This window comes from Ptychodera flava, chromosome 17 (assembly GCF_041260155.1).
Source record: "Ptychodera flava strain L36383 chromosome 17, AS_Pfla_20210202, whole genome shotgun sequence".
NCBI lineage: Eukaryota > Metazoa > Hemichordata > Enteropneusta > Ptychoderidae > Ptychodera > Ptychodera flava.
In genome coordinates this window covers 33,293,321-33,312,880 of record NC_091944.1, presented here as the reverse complement: position 1 = coordinate 33,312,880, position 19,560 = coordinate 33,293,321, and the positions used below count along the sequence as shown (strand labels likewise).

At 38.3% G+C, this 19,560-nt stretch overlaps 1 protein-coding gene across 1 annotated transcript; it reads left to right on the top strand.

Moving 5' to 3' along the window:
* Positions 1-15,545: 15,545 nt before the first annotated feature.
* Positions 15,546-17,909, top strand: LOC139116399 (zinc finger protein 85-like). The gene is made up of 2 exons (XM_070679035.1): positions 15,546-15,908; positions 16,131-17,909. The coding sequence occupies exons 1-2, from the start codon at positions 15,546-15,548 to the stop codon at positions 17,907-17,909; spliced, it is 2,142 nt and encodes a 713-aa protein (XP_070535136.1).
* The last annotated feature ends 1,651 nt before the right edge of the window (positions 17,910-19,560 follow it).

Sequence of the window (19,560 nt, the reverse complement as noted above, 5' to 3'; positions counted from 1 at the left end):
TGTAAGATTTTTATCCACTGTTGGAAAGAGCGGCCAAAATAAATGCAGAAAATGTTTTAAAGAGAAATTGCCATTCAACTGAGTCAAAAGCTTTCTCAAAATCGATGATTAACATATTACCGGTAGATTGAAATCTTTTGTATAATAGAGGATTTTTCAGCAAGTCTGACAACATCACCAATGAAGTGAGTTTTGACGAAAGCTGTCTGAGATTCGTGAATAATATGAGGGAAGACCCTTTCCAGTCTTTTGGCAAGGCATTTTGTGCCAATTTTGTGTCTGAATTTAAAAGGAATATAGGCCTCCAGTTTTAGTCAACTTTCTGTCTCTGCCCCCTTTTCAAGCATGCTAGCAAACCCCTTGACGCTGTGAGGTTGAAATGGCCTTTCTCAAAAGCTGTGTTGTAGGGATTTAAAACATACGTGGAAATTAAAGGCAAAAAGGTTTTGTAAAAGTCAACTGGGATTCCATCGTTCCCTGGGGTATTGTTGTTAGGGGAAGACTGACTGCTACAAGCGCTTTTGGCGCCCTCACAGCAACTTGTCATGTCATCAGACAGTTTTGGAATGTCACGATTGTCCATACATGGGCTTTTTCGCATTATGGTTGGCTCGTTTACATTAATCTGGGATGAATACAAGTTTTGATCTCAGTCAAGATATCATTGGGATAACTAGAGGTATGACCCATCAGAACGGTGGAGGGTATTTAATTTGACCATACGTCAATGAGATATGTACTGCAGTGTGGTGGTGGGAGGGTGAAGCAATCTTCGTGAATTGTTTTAAGTACCACTTTAAGGTAGAACGCGCCTCGGGGACAGATATTCGGACTCTCAGATTTCTATATTTTTTTTTATCTACCATTTGTGGGGGCTCACTTTAAAGGTTGCAGCAAGAAAAACTTTCACAAGTCTTAGTTTATCGAAAATCCAAAATTTAATTTCCCCCACCCCCCCCCCCATTAGAGTTAACACAGGGATGGCGGCCATTTGAATTTCAAATATCAGTAAATCTGGGTAATTTGTTTCTCTAGTACCAAATTTGCACGGTGACACCCAATTTTTATTCTGATTTGAAAGTCTTTCACTTTCGGAGCAACTACCGTACATTGTTTACCTAAAAATTAAAACGGCGGCACAGTTATATTGTAAAGTTGTTAAGATGTTCAAAATCCAGTTCGTCACCCAAGACGGATACCAGCGCCACTCGGACAAAAAAGCTTAACACACTAATCTAATAATAAGGTCAGAAAGAAAAATAAATTGTTCATCGGAATCGATGCTTCTACTTTGCCCTATTTGGAAATTTATTTTGACTTCGGCAAATTCATATTTCTGCATTGCAAATACATTAGTACCCCCGCTAGCGGCGCCCCACATTTCGTCGGGTTTTCGCGGGGGACCGCGGTTACCTTTGATATAAAAAACAATTTTAAAAAATTCGCTCGCCGCTCCTGAACCTTGGTCTGAAAAATCCGGTGAACAAACAAGTTTTTTTTTCTTTGGCCTAACATAATTTTTTTTACAATAGGCCATGTAGCCGGTGTCAACATCTTTGCTTGTCATCACAATGCTAATATCTGGCCTGATCCAGAGGTTTACGATCCGGAAAGATTCTCCCCTAAAAACATAAAGGACAGACCGCCTCATGCATTTGTACCGTTTGCGGCTGGACCAAGGTGAGAAACTTTATCGTATCTATGTCATTTATAATCCATGTCTTTCCCGTCATATTTATGAATTTATAAAATGTTTAGTACAATCTTAATTTTTAATCAACCGTAATAATGAAACGTCACAGCCGTCCAGTATAAAAACATGTAATAGGCTGGTTGACCAATAGGTTATCGTTTACCAGACCTTCGACAGAACTCTGTATTTGCGCCATTAATATATTATCAATGATGTAATTATGATGAAATTGCAAATATAAAAATATTTTGTCATAAACTTTAGACACTCATCTTCCAAATAAATTAATAGGCCTACATTTCATTCTCTGTTTACGATGTTTCTTTATGCTGACAATAGTATTTCTTTTACGTCCGCAGGAACTGCATTGGCCAGAATTTTGCAATGAATGAGATGAAGGTGGCTATTGCCATGACAATACATAGATTTGAATTATCCGTCGACGACAGTAAACCTCCCAGCCGTACGTCTCTGTTGGTGTTGAAATCCATAAACGGCATTCATCTGTATATCAAACCAAGGGAGACGATGTAATTCTGAAGTATTTCCTTTACTCAAATCATTATCTGTGAACATTAAAATCGTCGTTTAAATCTTACGCTACTTCATGTAAAGAGCACGTTTTGAAATTATTAAATTTAAAAATAACAGGAACGATTTCACCTGTTACGGCACCGTGGCAGTCACGCTGTCATTTTATGTCTGGACTGTTATGGAAAGGCAGTCATGTAGATTACATTATATTTCTCGACACATACAACAATCAAGTTACCAACAAACGTAAACGACTGTTAGGTCAGTTATCCTTGATAGTGACGCTGTGATTTTATCAGAATAAATTTCTGTACAAAACAGATGTTCCTTTTCTTCGAGTCTATAGTTAGATATTTTTTCCTGAATGAAAGCGTAAATTTTACAAGATTATTCAAACCTGATGATTTTTTTCAACCTCAGTCTATTAATTTGGAGAGAGCTCATACAAAAACTTATCTCACGTAAAAATAAGGAAGAAATGTACGAAGAAACATCATGACTGTAATATCTTACATTTTTCGGAGTTATTGTACCACAACTCCTTGAAAGAAGATGATTATGGAATTGTACAACTGGATAGCATCCAAATTGCATGTTTTACAACTGTAAGAGAGAGATAGAGTGTGTGTGTGTGTGTGTGTGTGTGTGTGTGTGTGTGTGTGTGTGTGTGTGTGTGGTTTGTCCATTTATAAAGTATCTTGGCTATGTTGTTTGAATTTTTAAATGTGTAAACGAGTTAGACCATACTGCCGATACTGTGCTGGTATTTGTGGCGCCAGTATTGTTAGAGTCTTTATCGAGAGTAATTGCAGCTTGATTATTCGCCTCCAAGGACGCTAATGTATGGTAAGCGTTAAATATTAATGTTTTGCACCAATTTGGAAGATTATGACAAATTAAGAATGCTTAGCCGATTGTCCATTAAAACAAGACACTCTACCAATTAATGCTACTTTCGATGATGAGTCCCGTGACTTGCAAGAGATCAGTAAACGGTTGCTTGATGAACTTATCACCTCATTCAATCAGTGTGTCACAGCAGTATTTTTGTGATCGAATGAAATGAATATTGGTAAAATAATGTTGTATCAGTCAATCTAGACCTTCGTGATTACGTAATATCGCGTGTACATGGAACGAAGAGCCACTATCCAATAAAATTGAGAGGGTAGATAGCGACATACTGTATGCAATATATCTCCTGTTTGGGAAATTTAGTGGTCCCAAAAAGGGTGTTTTGTTTTGCGGTTTGTGTTTAAACATATACAGTTTACATCCACAAAAATCGATATAATATTGGTTCAGTGTGTGAGTTTTCTTAGACAGTGTGCGTACCTTTTGACAATACAAGGAACGTAGGCAGTACTTTTAGTCTCACCACGAGCGAGTGAAAATGAAAACTGTACAAAAAATATATCAATGTCTTTTTACCAGCAAAAGAGATATTGCAGACAGACAATATTTTCAAACATAACATAAAAGAATATAAATGAGAAAAAAAATGTCTGACTAAATGGAACATGCAATGTGGCCTAAGCTTACTATGTGTGTCATCGAACTGAATCTTTCGCGCTCGCCAAGGTCGAAAACTTGTGTGATATTTTCAAAAGCCACGGCATCCCTAAGAACGAAAATTACTGTTTCGATCATGTCGTTGCATTTTACTTCATAAATCTATTCGTAAATATTCTAAATAACTATGGCTATCCGTCGCTAGCACGGTGAAAGCTATGTCTGCCGTTGGCCGACTTGCCTTAGCATCGACAGCTTGAGACAGTGATTGACACGTTCACGTGACCGAATCAGTATTTCTGAATGGTACAGATACCGTTCGATGTATCAAAATTTCGACTTAATGGGATATATGAATGAAAGTCTCTCCTGGGTGACGGGCCGCTTTACCCGTTAAATGAAAATAATCCGCGTAAGTGAAATACAAATCTCGACGAAATTCATGCAATTTGTTACAATAATTTTGATCTATCTACGTCAAAAGAAAAATAAGAAGACTGTTCATGTGATAAATATATAATCCCATCATGGTATTTTTCTCTGTTTGACGTCATCGTATACGAGTGTTTTTTTCACGGAGCCGTACAACTTCAAGCCGAAGGCGAGAAGTTGTACGGCTTCGCAAACAACACGAGTATACGATGACGTCAAACAGAGAACAGTTCCATGGGATAATTAAATAATAACACATGAGAGCGAGGGCAATATCACGATTTATTGCCTGCCCAAGGGATGGTGGTCATGATCGAAATATTGATGATGCCCTCGCCTACGGCTCGGGCATCATCAGTATTTCGATCATGACCACCAGCCCGAGGGCAGGCAAAAAATCGTGATCTTGCCCTAGCTGTCATGTGTTATTACAACCATTTTTTGCTCACGTGTTTACACACGTGGGCATATGTCGCAGCGATGTCTGTCTGTCTGTCTGTCTGTCTGTCTGTCTGTCTGTCTGTCTGTCTGTCTGTCTGTTGGTCCGATATCTCAAAAACGGCTTATCAGATCAGAATTAAATCTGGTACATATATTCAGTTAGCAAATGGCAAGAACTGATTAGTTTTTGGTGGGTGTGGCTTGCATAGTTTTTGCTCATTTGCATAATTAATGATTTTAGAAAAAATGGATATATATTAAAAACAACTACACACATTTGATGAGATTTGCTACAATGTTGATCACACCAAGATATATCAGCAGTGGGAACCATTAAGGGGTGACATGAAAGATAAATGCTAATTTGCATATTTAATGAACTTTCCTAACTAGGGATATATGTCTGATTTGACTCGATCAAAATTAACCAAACTTGGTATGTATATTACAGATACTATTATTTAACATTTTGAAAGTCATTAAGCGTTTTAATTTCAGCCAATTCCTAATTTGCATATTTCATGAACTTTGTTTAATTAGGAATATATATTTGAAATGACTGGACCAAAGTTGATGAAACTTGCTACATGTATTGAAGCCACTATGATACAACAATTTTTAAAAGTCATTAAACATTTTTACTTCAGCCAATTCTGAATTTGCATATTAATGAACTTTCCCAATTAGGGATATATATCTGAATTAACTTGATTGCAGTTATTGAAACTTACTATATACATCAAAGATACTGTGATATAACATTATTGAAAGTCAAAAGACATTTTTATTTCAGCCAAAACCTAATTTTAATATTAAATGAATTTTCATAATTAGGGATATTTATCTGATTGGACTTGATCAAAATTGATGAAACTTGCTATGTACTTAAAGACACTATAATACAATATTATTGAAAGTCATCAAGCATTTTCTCTTCAGCCAATTCCTCATTTGCATATTTAATGAACTTTCCTAATTAGAGATATATGTCTGAATTGACGTGACCAATGTTGACAAAATTTGCTACACATATTGCAGATACCATGATACAACATTACTGACAATCACTAAGCATTTTACCAAAGCCACTTCCTAATTTACATATTTAATGACCTTTGCTTATTAGGGATATATACCGGGATTTACTTGATCAAAGTTGGCAAAACATGCTATGTACATTGATGATTATACCAGGTACTAGGTCAAAACAATATCGAAAGTCATTTCACATTTTCATGTCAGCTAATTTATAATTTGCATATCTGATGAGCTTTCACAGCTCGGCGTATATGGCTTGAAGGACTTGGCCAACGGTAATTACACTTTCTAGATAAAGTGGTGATACAATAAGAGCAGTCAAATAACTTTAATATTTTATTTCAGCTAATTACATATTTGTATACTTCATGACCTTTTAGAATTAATCGGCGGTGATTATTGTTCATTATGTTGATCATAATAATTTCAATGAAGTTGCAAACATGTGGCAAAGGTTCAAATTTACACATAACTTCAATATATACTGAAACACGTGAGCATTTACAGTTCATATCTGGTTTGCTCACGTGTTCACACATGTGAGCACAGCGATGTCTGTCTGTCTGTCTGTCTGTCTGTCTGTCTGTCTGTTGGTCCGATATCTCAAAAACGGCTGATCAGATCAGAATCAAATCTGGTACATAGATTCAGTTAGCAAATGGCAAGAACTGATTAGTTTTTGGTGGGTGTGGCTTGCATACTTTTGCTCATTTGCATAATTAATGATTTTAGAAAAAACGGATGTACAGTAAAAACAACTGCACACAATTTGATGAGATTTGCTACAAATGTTGATCACACCAAGATATATCAGCAGTGGGAACCATTAAAGAGTGTAATGAAAGATAGTTGCTAATTTGCATATTTAATGAACTTTCCTAATTAGGGATATATATCTGATTTGACACGATCAAAATTGACCAAACTTGCTACATGTATTGAAGATACTATGATACAACATTATTGAAAGTCATTTAGCAGTTTTACTTCAGCCAATTCCGAATTTGCATATTTAATGAACTTTCCTAATTAGGGATATATATCTGAATTAACTTGATTGTAGTGGTTGAAACTTGCTGTATACATCAAAGATACTGTGATATAACATTATTGAAAGTCAAAAGACATTTTACTTCGGCCAATTCCTAATTTGCATATTAAATGAATTTTCATAATTAGGGATATATATATGAAACTTGTTATTTACATTAAAGACACTATAATACAATATTATTGAAAGTCATTAAGCATTGTCTCTTCAGCCAATTCCTAATTTGCATATTTAATGAACTTTCCTAATTAGGGATATATATCTGAATTGACTTGACCAAAGTTGACAAAACTTGCTACATGTATTGGACATACTATGATACAACATTATTGAAAATCATTAAGCAGTTTTACTTCAGCCAATTCCTAATTTACATATTTAATGAACTTTGCTAATTAGGGATATATATCTGAATTGACTTGATCAAAATTGATGAAACTTGCTATGTACATTAAAGACACTATAATACAATATTATTGAAAGTCATTAAGCATTTTCTCTTCAGCCAATTCCTAATTTGCATATTTAATGAACTTTCTTAATTAGGGATATATCTGAATTGACTTGACCAAAGTTGACAAAACTTGCTACATGTATTGGACATACTATGATACAACATTATTGAAAATCATTAAGCAGTTTTACTTCAGCCAATTCCTAATTTACATATTTAATGAACTTTGCTAATTAGGGATATTTATCTGAATTGACTTGATCAAAATTGATGAAACTTGCTATGTACATTAAAGACACTATAATACAATATCATTGAAAGTCATTTAGCCTTTTCTCTTCAGCCAATTCCTAATTTGCATATTTAATGAACTTTCCTAATTAGGGATATATATCTGAATTGACTTGACCAAAGTTGACAAAACTTGCTACATGTATTGGACATACTATGATACAACATTATTGAAAATCATTAAGCAGTTTTACTTCAGCCAATTCCTAATTTGCATATTTAATGAACTTTGCTAATTAGGGATATATATCTGAATTGACTGGACCAAAGTTGATGAAACTTGCTATATACATTAAAGATACTATGATACAGCATTATTGAAAGTCATTAAGCATTTTTCGTTCAGCCAATTCCTAATTTGCATTTTCAATGATCTTTTCTAATTAGGGATATATACTGGGATTTACTTGATCAAAGTTGGCAAAACATGCTGTGTACATTGATGATTATACCAGGTTAAAACAATATTGAAAGTCATTTCACATGTCAGCTAATTTATAATTTGCATATCTAATGAGCTTTCACAGTTTGGCATATATGGCTTGAAGGACTTGGCTGAAGGTAATTACACTTGCTATATAAAGTGGTGGTACAATGACAGCAGTCAAAGAAGGTATTTTTATTCTAGCTTATTACATATTTGTATATTTCATGATCTTTTAGAGTTAATCGGCGGTGAATATTATATTGTTCATTATGTTGATCATAATACTTTCAACATAATGAATATTGTTCATTATGTTGATCATAATACTTTCAATGAAGTTGCAAACATGTGCCAAAGGTTCAAATTTACACACAACTGCAATAATAATTAAACACGTGAGCATTTTCAGTTCATATCTGGTTATTAATATGAGCGCGAAGCCACTGCAGTGAACTGCAATAAAACTGCTCACACTAATTAGTTTCAGCTGTAGCCAGCTGGCAAAGTCGACAATATACACATATTGACTGGCTATGAGGGCAACAGCATACGTCTGTACCCCGAGGGACTGTGAGTCGCCCCCAAAAACAGACTGTTTCCCGAGGCCGTAGGCCGAGGGAAACAGTCTGTTTTTGGGGGTGACTCACAGGCCCAAGGGGTTAAAGACGTATGCTGTTGCCCTCATGCCAGTCAATATGTGTTTTGTAACACACCTCATCCGTAGCCATGCATAAGAACCTACTATACACAAAACTTGTCGCATGTAGGTCTATGATGTAATATGTTTGAGTGGTTCAGTGAGAAAAAGTTTTTACTATATAAAAGATCGCAATACTTCTGCAAAACGTTTCAATTCACCTTTGATTATAGTTTTTGTCCGTATCGAGTCCTTGTTGGAAACCAAAGCATTCAATTCTTCTTCAGAAAGTAGGATAAACCAAAAAATTTCTGGATTATCGTTTCGATCGGCCGCAGACGACATCTTTGTTTACATTCCGGTCCGCGTTCGCGTCAAATATCGTTTTTGACGTCAGCGGGCATCATTTTTCAGAACTGATGCCTGGCAGGCAACAGTTCAAACGAATGATGCCTGATGACGTCGTTTACGTGGATCAGCACAAAAAGAATGCATCCCACGTGACTATCAATTGGCGAATAAGAATACAGACTGCGGATGAGGTGTGTTACAACATTGTATGTCCCATGCAGACAGTTTGTCTGGGAAAGTTGAAATAAAAAAGATTTGTACATGGACCAGTGCATGGTAATGTTACATTGTATCTTAATCTTGAACACAGGGTGCCAATCGTAAACTCTCATTTACAACTCGATACTGTACCATAACGACTGTATCGGATTCGGTGATATCCGATTCCTTGACGTTGGTGGCGATATCTTGTGTCATAGGTCAGCGCATCACAGGCGTCTATTTTATTGAAAGACAGCTGGGGCAGCGGAGTACCCAGCAGGGAGCTGAATTCCGTGGAAAGGTAAGTTAGTCCTTCAGTTTCCGTAAATACGAGTACTTTAAAGGACACATTTTCTTCAATCTATATGTCACCGTTATGGCAACGGGTTCCGCACATTAAGTCGCTCACCAATGCAGCGGTATGTTACTGTACCACAGCCGCCACCCCTGTCGACAGTCAAAGTCACTTGCACCATTCTGTCTCTCACTGGTGTAGTCTCTCGCACATACGATGGTGGGGGGAATCGCAAGAAAAGCGCCCAAGGCGCAAGCTGCGAGCACAGGCATGCTGTTTTCTGGTAGTTTCTATAAGTGTAGTTTATTCTACGTTTCGACGTTCTCTTCCGTGCTAGCCCTGCGTACGATGCTGTGTGTTCCGCTACAGCTAATAGCCCCGCTCACCACAGCCCTGCAAAGACCCGTACGTAGAGTTGGTGACTTCAAATCCATTTTTGGACTTGACGTAAAAAGCCAAATTACTGCCGAAATTCAGCGTTCTTGGGCCCAAGTCGTATCCCTGCCTACCTCAGCTACTCGATCGCTTCCAAAAATGCCAGTCTTTTATTCTTTTTCGTAAATAACCGTCGATGTCGGCAACTCTCTCGCTAGCCCTGCGTACGTACGCAGTGTACGCTGTGCATTCCCTGTGTGCGTTCCTAACACACAGCGTACACTGCGTACGTACGCAGGGCTAGCGAGAGAGTTGCCGACATCGACGGTTATTTACGAAAAAAGAATAAAAGACTGGCATTTTTGGAAGCGATCGAGTAGCTGAGGTAGGCAGGGATACGACTTGGGCCCAAGAACGCTGAATTTCGGCAGTAATTTGGCTTTTTACGTCAAGTCCAAAAATGGATTTGAAGTCACCAACTCTACGTACGGGTCTTTGCAGGGCTGGGTGAGCGGGGCTATTAGCTGTAGCGGAACACACAGCATCGTACGCAGGGCTATTCCGTAGCCTAGGCTACGGAAGAGAACGTCGAAACGTAGAATAAACTACACTTATAGAAACTACCCAGAAAACAGCACGCCTGTGCTGCGAGCGCCCTAATGATTTCGAAATGCTCACAAGTGCCTGGAGTTGCAGTGTAGTATCACAGTGTGACGTGTGTGAAGGGACTGTGTGGAGGGACTGTGGTAGAGAAGGAGAACTTTCCGGAATCCTGTAAATCCACGTATATCAACGCATGCAGTCAAAAAACTACCGTCCTTCGATAGATAAATACCTTAGATGTTTAATGTCGAACCCTGAGACGCGTTAATCGTTAGTCCCACTTTTGGCCCCAAACTCCTTGTTAGGTATTATTTCATTCATTCATTCATTCAATTTTCATTCATTCAATCATGGAGGTAGCTGGAACTACCTCTGCTACCTCCATGGTATACTACACTGGCAACTCCAGGCACCTGCAGAAATGCCCAGCTCGCACCTTTGGTGCTACACTTTCGAGTCCCCCACCATCATATGTGTGAGAGACTACTCCAATGAGAGACAGAAAAGGCACAACTTCAAGTTGACAAGGGACTGTCGACAGTCTACACACTGGCTACAGTCTTGTCCATGGAGCTTTTTTATAGCTCTATATACGGTATGTCTTGTCGAAGGTGGACCTGCACACCACAGGCATTCGACTCAATGCGAGCAAACCGCCACTGATGCAACCAGTATAGTAAGACTATTCTTACTGGTTGCATCAGTGACGGCTTTGTTGCGTTGAGGTGAATGCCTGTGGACCACACAGCTAGTTACACAACTTTTGTGGAGTGACCGTAGATGGGCGTACGCGACAGCCCCTGCTAGTGTTATGTTACAGCCTTCGGGGCTATCTGCTGGCCTAGTGAGTTGGCACATCCATGGTTTATTCTAGCCATAAGCGACTGTTGCCGCTGTACCACTCCCTCTGCCACAGAGTGTACAACACTATTGTTGAGGAGTACGCCTCAACTGGCATGGGCAATGATCTCAGCCCTCACAGACACTTCAGTGAGATTGCATGGTATCACATAGACACATAGCAGCTTAGTAATGTGGCTCAAGGCTTGTACTAGAGTTGGCCTCTGTCAGATTTATTTTCCTATTTGTAGTTTGGGGCAATTTTTCCCATTTTGGTCAAAAAATCATTTTCTGCTAACTTCTTGTTAGATTAATTTGAAACTTAATGAGCTTGATCCTAGGGTTGATATCTGTCAAATTTGTCTAAATTGTTTAGAAATTTTCATATTTGTAGTTTTTGGGCTTTTTTGCATTTTAGGTAAAGAAAAACATTTTCTCTGAATTTACCATTCTGGTTGCTTTGAAACTTGGTATGCATTGCATGTGCCAAGGTGTGCAGCCTTAGTTGAGTTTCTTCAAATTGTGGTGAAATTTTCATATTTGTATATTTTGGGCAATTTTTCCCATTTTTGGTGAAAAAAATAATTTTCTCTAAAATTGTTTGTCTGATTGCTTTGAAACGTGGTATGCATGTTCTCAGGGGCAAACTTAGTTTGAGTGTGTTCAAATTGTGATAAAACATGCAATATTATATTTTTTTGACAATTTTTGCTGTTTTCGGTCAAAAGCCAATTTATCTCATTTTTGAATTCTCTGGTCAAATTGCAGAAACTTGAGAACCGCTGCACATTACACCTTTGTATTTGGTGTGTAAGTGCATGCTAAACTGTAATGCATGCATGGTGCATGCCAAACTGTAAATGGGAATTTGTTTGAATGAAGTTATCATTGGTGAAAAGTATGCCTTATAAAAAATAATTAGCAGTAAAAGTGTAAACTTTGTGAAATGTCAGTAGAGTGACTATGAGTCAGAATTTTACATGTTTGTGATATTTTACAAAAACACAACCAAACAAGCCAACAATAAACTGCTGACTACTTGATGAATCACCAAATCTTGTTTACATTAACTCCATGTCCCATAGTACAAATCACAACAGGACATCTTTACCCTGGTATGGTACATTGTGAGTTTTTCATCTAAGATGCTACACCCCCTGTACAGGAATTGCAGAGGGGGATTTTACAATTTTAGGGGAATATACTGAAACATATAATCACGTCTTTACATGTATATCAAAGTTTTAATGTTGCTTACACAATCCAAGCTGTTGGTTGTAAACACCATCCTCTAAGAGTTTTCAAAAATCAACGAAGTTGAGTATCACTGTTGTGAATATACAGTGGCAGATGGCTCATTAGTATTCATAAGCATTAAAGCGCAGTGGTCGTCGCGCTGCGCATCCTCCTGAGGGGGTCCCCCTCTGTTGTAAACAAATCCAAGAACGCCGCACATGTTACGGGTTGATTGTAATGTTTGCGATATTGCCGCTTGTTAAAATGGCGGCTGATCTGTCACAAGCATACCAACTATCCAAATGTAACACGCAATAAAAGGTCAATTAATCTAAGTTAAATATCTGCTGAATATTGAACAATGATTGCACGCTGGATTGAGATCACATTTGCTCATGATTTTCTTGAATCAGTTGAATGGGGCTCGGCTACTGTTATCGCTCGAGCCATAGAGCTAGACGTACGCATGTATACGCCAACAGACTATCAACGACCGGGCTCTAGTTTTCGACATCGCTAGCAAGGACGAGAGCTTTCATTTTAAGAGGCCCGACAGGAGTACAAAGACAACAACCCAAACTACAGAAATCTACAGCTCGCAGAGCAATGCCCGCTGCAGCAAGAAGCATCTCTGCATCTGTTCCGTTCCGTGGTCTGTATGAACGTCCGTGTCAAACCGGGTATATGACGCGCTACACTCGGCTGTGGAGAATCCAACTCAACTACAAAGTTTACCCCGTTTGGGGGTGCAAACGAGAATTCCGAGTACAGGTATCAAGTCAAGCGAAGGACCTTTCATAGGTCTTCTTGTTATGAGGGGTTATCTCACTTGAAAGAGGATTCAGACCTACCCGGCAATCAGGAGGTACAACAACGAAGTTTGCCCAGCACCGGTAGGCCTACACCAGCTAGCGGTTGGATCACTGCCATGACCGTGCACAGGACCGGGGCACAGGATCTCTCGATACGTCTATGCACGGTGTAGCCGTGCAATTTCCCTGCCAAATGCCGCGAAAACCCGCTTGTTTTGTTTATGGTTTCCTGTCATTTTACTATTTCTTACCACGTAATACTAGGAGAAGTAAGACATGGTGATCAACAGTTGGTTGTGGGCCAAGTCGTAGCGGGCCGGTACGTTGTGGGACCGGATTCTCTATATCCGTGTACGTCAACGCGGTGACCGTCTCCCAACAACATCTCACGTGTCCTGCTCTGGCTTGCCGATCATGGTCTTGAGTGTAATTTTTGTGTTAGGCATTGTGCTTGTTGCTGGTCTACATATATAGGCAATGTTGATCATTTTAGTTATGTATTTTCACTGTACTGTACATAGCATTGTGTACAACCAGCGTGATCGCGCGCGATCAAAGCTTTTTGTTCACTGTGTCTGCATGCAGTAAACTCAGCGACATAATGTGCTGAGTGTAGTGTCCCAATGTTCGTAGCTCTACACGAGTTTATAGATAGAAATGCACCACTGAAGTTCGTTTCCGATCTTAATATTTTACTATTGCATGATGTTGAGTCTTACAAAGGCCTTAACAAAGTTGGGGACTGCTCCCATCTCACTCCTATTGAAGTTGAGAAGACTTATGTTTACAAAAATTTATGTTTATCAACAAAAAATCACGCACGCGCAGCGCGACGACCACTGCGCTTTAATATTTATGAAAAATTGTAGCATATTTTTATATGCTACAATATTCTGTATGTTTGCTTGTAATATTCTAAATGTTTGCTTTCTTAGAGCTTAATGTACAAACATACACGTAATAACAACAGTTAGCCATTTCCACTGTTCCTTCAATGGATTTTTTTCACTTTTTAACTGAACTGTGTGCACTTACACAAAGCAAGAAATGATCTTTAGTAGTTATAAAGGAATCTTTTGTAGCTTCTGAAAAAAATAATGTTCTTGTTTGTCACGTTTTACTGTGCTTATATCATCCCCACTTTCATTGCACGCAGTCTTGTGACAGTGCCACGGCATTCACTTAATTGAACATGTTTCAGTAAAACTCCCATTTTTGCGCTAATTTTCCCTACCAGAATTATTTCATATTGTTGTGGACATTCATATGAAGCACAAGAACTTCTGTTTGTCTCCCATCCTCAAAAGTACAGAGAAATGTGACACAGAAACCTATCTAGCTAGGGCAATGAACTTTTGTGAACATACTCTAAACTGGCTGACAGGCTTTCATATGCAAAATCAGCGTACAGTAATTAACATGTGGTATTGTTTAAACAGCATTTTATTGAAGCAGTTCAAAAAAGTATCAAAATTGAACTAAAATTAGTCCCTTTCATAAATGTTCTTGCGACATGTACATTATATGATTTAGCCACACCAACAGGTGCCGATGAGGGTCAAATGCATCAAAGTTTTACACCCATGATATTTGATATGCTAGCCAGCTCAGTGCAGTGCGCTATGATTTGCCCCTTCTACCGGTACATATGATTTTCGTGGTGCAGTACACTTAAAGGGGCGAGTTATGCAGCCAAGATGAAACACTCGATTGTATCACTGGCACCACTTTACAATTGGTATAGCCACAAACTGATGATGTCAAATTGCCGTACACAATGCACAGTGCCATAATTACAAGGCGGCTGTATTTTGTTTACGGCGATTTGACGTCATCAGTTTGTGGCTATACCACTTGTAAAATGGTGCCGTTTCACTAATTTGATGCACCTGACTGCATTTGTTGTATATTTGTGTTTCCATTGCAACAATTGCCAACCATTGCATACTTTGCCTTTGTATTTGATGGACTATACCATCCATCAAAATGTGTTCAAATGCACTTAACATTACAAGTTAAGGCCCATAGAAGCCATTGAATGCTGTATGTACACTCACTCTGGCCTGCAACATTGACCCAAATGTGAGCCAAATGTCATTGACACTATGTTTGTTGATGATATCATACAAGAGCTCAGTAGGAGATTAATAGTTTGGACATGCTGCCCTATTTCAGATAATCAGGCAGCCAAAAGTAAATAATAATTGCGTTTTACAGTCTAGATATTGTGAATGCATCTTTCAGTGCTGCTAACTGAATATTCTTTGATATTTTCTAGGCTTGAATCAGATACAAGTTTAAAAACCAGATATCTCCGTAACCATGACAACAAGACCGATGGAACTGGATTACAGTGTAGAAGACCTATCTTCGTCAATTCTTACGAGACTGAATGAATTCAGAAAACAGTCCCTGTACACAGACATTGAGTTTTGCGCGGAGGAGCAAAGTTTTGCTTGTCACCAGGCAATCTTAGCAAGTTGCAGTCCAATGTTCACCTCAGTTCTTACTTCAGATGCACACAAAGACAAAATCAGGGAGTGCTTTGCTGCTATGGATGCCAACTCTGTGAAAGATGTGCTAGACTTTATGTACACTGGTAAAGTAACCATTGCTGTGCATAATGTTGAGCAATTGCTGAAAGTATCAACTGAGCTGAAATTTGAGGAGCTTGCTTCTGGATGTGTAAAGTTCCAGGAGAAGTTTTTACAATGCACCTGATTGTCCTGACAAGGCCGTATACACATTACCTACTAGCTGTAGGAGGAATGAATCGGCGGGTGAACCCAAAATGCAACACTATACAAGTGAAGCTGACTATGTACTGTTAGACACTAAACAAGGGCTGAAATGTGGAAGCATTATTGATGCCAGTAAGTTGTTGAAGTGTACAAATGATGAAGACAGAATATCACTGTAGGCAGTGATGATGCTGATGTATTTGATAGTGATAGTGATGGGAATGATGACCCCTATGAGGAGGATACAGCCAATGAAGAAATTGTGATGAGCAGTGTACATACAGAGGCTGATATCAGAGAAGACGAATGTAAGATAGAAAATGGAGACCAGAATGAAGCAGGTGTTCCAGAACTTTTAACAGAAAGCAATCCTATGGTTGCTCACAGGAACCAAAACTGTACTAATATGGGTGAGGAAGAACAACCAGTGAGCCCTGCAGGTCTGAATCAACCCTACCTTTTCGAAACAGATAGCTCTGTTGCAGGTATGAATATACCAGGAAGTCACATTAAGGATGATCCAAGTTTATCAGGGCAGACACAAACTGACATTGGTAACAATATTCATCACGCTGGTGTTGTGGCCCACAAAACCAAATTTCAAACAGACCATAACAAACATATTAGAGAAGAAAATCCAATGGACATCAATGGGAGAGAGGCATTATTCAAATGTGAATTTTGTGGAGAAAATTTTCCAAGAAATCATTTGCTGCAGAAACACAGTAATCAAGAGCATGGTGACAAAATTCAAGGTCATAGTAGCAGTGACTGTGATGAGAAACACAAATATTTGTGTACTGAATGCAACTGTGGGTTTGGAAGCAAAGGTCTTCTGCAGGACCATCTGTCACTTCATTGTCAAGGTCTACAGCAAACAAAACAGCATGGCACAACATCTGCTGATGAATCACAAGAAATATCCACTGAACAATCAGCCAATACACAGAGAGAAAAGGATCTGCATGAGTGTGCTGTCTGCAATGAAGATTTCAAGCTGCAAACACACCAGTGTGAGATTTGCAAAAAGTCATTTACTACAAATCGGTTACTTACGCAACACAGAGATAAGATCCATGTGGAAAGAGTGTGGAGCTGTCAAGAATGTGGTGTAAAATTTAACCAGTACAAATCATTGAAAGAGCATAGAAAGATCCATGACCAAGATTTAAAGTATCAGTGTAAAAGGTGTAAGAAATGGTTTGGCCGGAAGGATAGCTTTAAGGGTCACATGAAGAGGCACAGGTTAGAGAAATCCATTGAGTGTAAAATCTGCAACAAAGTTTTCAAAATGAAAGGTAACTATGTCCAGCATATGAACATGCATGACAGGAAGACAGCAATTCAAGTTGACTTGTCGAAACACAAAAAAACTTCCCGCACCACTGAAAAAATCTGCAAATGCCCAGAATGTGCTGAGAGTTTCAATGGAACTTTGAGTTTAAGACTTCACATCACAAAGATGCATGCCGTTCTGGAGCATTGTAAATTGTGCAATGAAGTATTCCCCACAAAAGATGAACTGTATCAGCACAGACAGAGAGTGCATAAACTGAGAAATTACCCCTGTGCAGATTGCAAAGTAGCTTTTGATAACAAGCATAACCTTTTTATGCACAAAAGGAATATGCATTCTCAAGAGTCATTGATTTGTAAAGAATGTGGGAGTATGTTTGAAAATAGAGAACTGCTAAAACAGCATAGAATTCACAACAAGGAAGCCTTGTATAAGTGTGATGTGTGTGACAAAACATTTGGAAGGAAAGAAAGCTTTGATATGCATGTGAGAGGCCACAAGTATGAGAAGCCCTATCCTTGTGAAGAATGTGGAAAAGTTTTCAAAAGAAAAGAACACCTTGAAAAACATTTCCATACCCATTCAAGTATCAAACTGTACAGTTGTCCGGTCTGTCATAAGTACTTCAAGTATAAATCAGTCTGCTGAAAATAACCAGGTAGTATACCACAGTGGTGACACTACTTTGAAACCCTGGTCTTGCTCTGAATGTGATAAGACATTTACACAGAAAGGTAATCTCTTGAAACACCAAAGAGTACATGCTAAGGTAAAACTGTATTTGTGTGACATTTGTGGGAAATCCTTTAGCGATAAGCACAATATGGCCGTTCACAAACGTGTTCACACAGGTGAACGACCTTATCAATGTGAACACTGTGGAAAATCATTCAGATGTACAAATAATTTGAACAGTCATCGATGGAACATCCATTCATCAGAAAAACCTCATCATTGCCAAGTGTGTGGTAAAGGATTTATATCTCCTGCAAAAGTGAAGAGACATTTACTGGTTCATGATAAATAATTCAAATATACATTAAATGTTTGAGAGCTTGACAAGACTTGGTGTCCAAAGTTTGGCAACTCATGGCCACATGTTAGAGGAAATTGTACTGAATGTCAGTGCTCCATAAGGTTGTGCGTTATCACCTACTCTATTTTCTATTAACACAGATCACATGAGGTGTACAACTGCAATATCTTGTTTGTTTAAATTTGCTGATGACATGGCTGTTGTTGAGTTACCTAATAAGGAAGAACATTTCCATAATGTTGAAATTATTTTTTTGGATATGAATATTGGTAAAACAAGAGCTTATTTATGGTCATAAAGTTTTGCCCGGATTTTACTCCTGTCACAGTCAACAATGAAGTCGTTTCATGTTTTAAATACCTAGGTTTATTTCAAGATGAAACTCACGTTCAATGAAAATACTGACTATACAGTGAAAAAGTCCCAACAAAGATTATACCTTCTCAGGAAACTCAAATCGTACAATGTGGGTCAAAATATTATACAACTGGGGTTGTACAGATCCCTCATTGAGAGTGTTTTAACCTATAATATTATTTTGTTGTATGACAAGTTGAGTGTCAAAAAAACAGAGGTATTGTATTGTGAAGATGGTAGAAAAAATTATTGGCTGTCGTCAAAATTCCCTCGTAAACCTTCACCATCTGGCAGTGAAAAGGAAAGCGTACAACACTGTCAATGATTCTGACCACCCTCTTCATAGTTACTTCCAGAAACTCCCATCAGGGAGACGTTATCGGGTCCTTCGTGCAAAGAAAAACATCTTCAACTAAAACCATTTCTTTCATCAGCAGTGTCAATTTTTAAAACTCAAACTCCATGTAGTTGTTTTAAACTTCCAGTAGTTGTTTCTGTTTCAATTTTTGTATCGATATTGCTATTTTCTATGTTTTTTAAACCTTTTCACAGTACTATAGTGTCCCTTTTAAATGCTCTTGCTATTTGTACTACTATTTTAATTTGTATATGATGGGTCCAAAGGCAAATTTCTACCTGTATTTGTGGACAATAAAGTAATTGAATTGAACTCTTGCAAGGATGCGCTATTCCACCATTTATTTACTTTGGTCCTTTATTTGCCTCCAATTACATATTGTGGAGCGTGAAAATTGTATTTTCAGGTGTTCTATACAAGCGAACACAATTTTTTTCGGCATAGCAGACCATTTAGAAGAGCTCCAGTTGTCAACAATGTTGCTCACAGACCATTCGATGGACTGTGGTGCATGATACAAATTTGTATTTCAGTGGATTCAAAGGTAC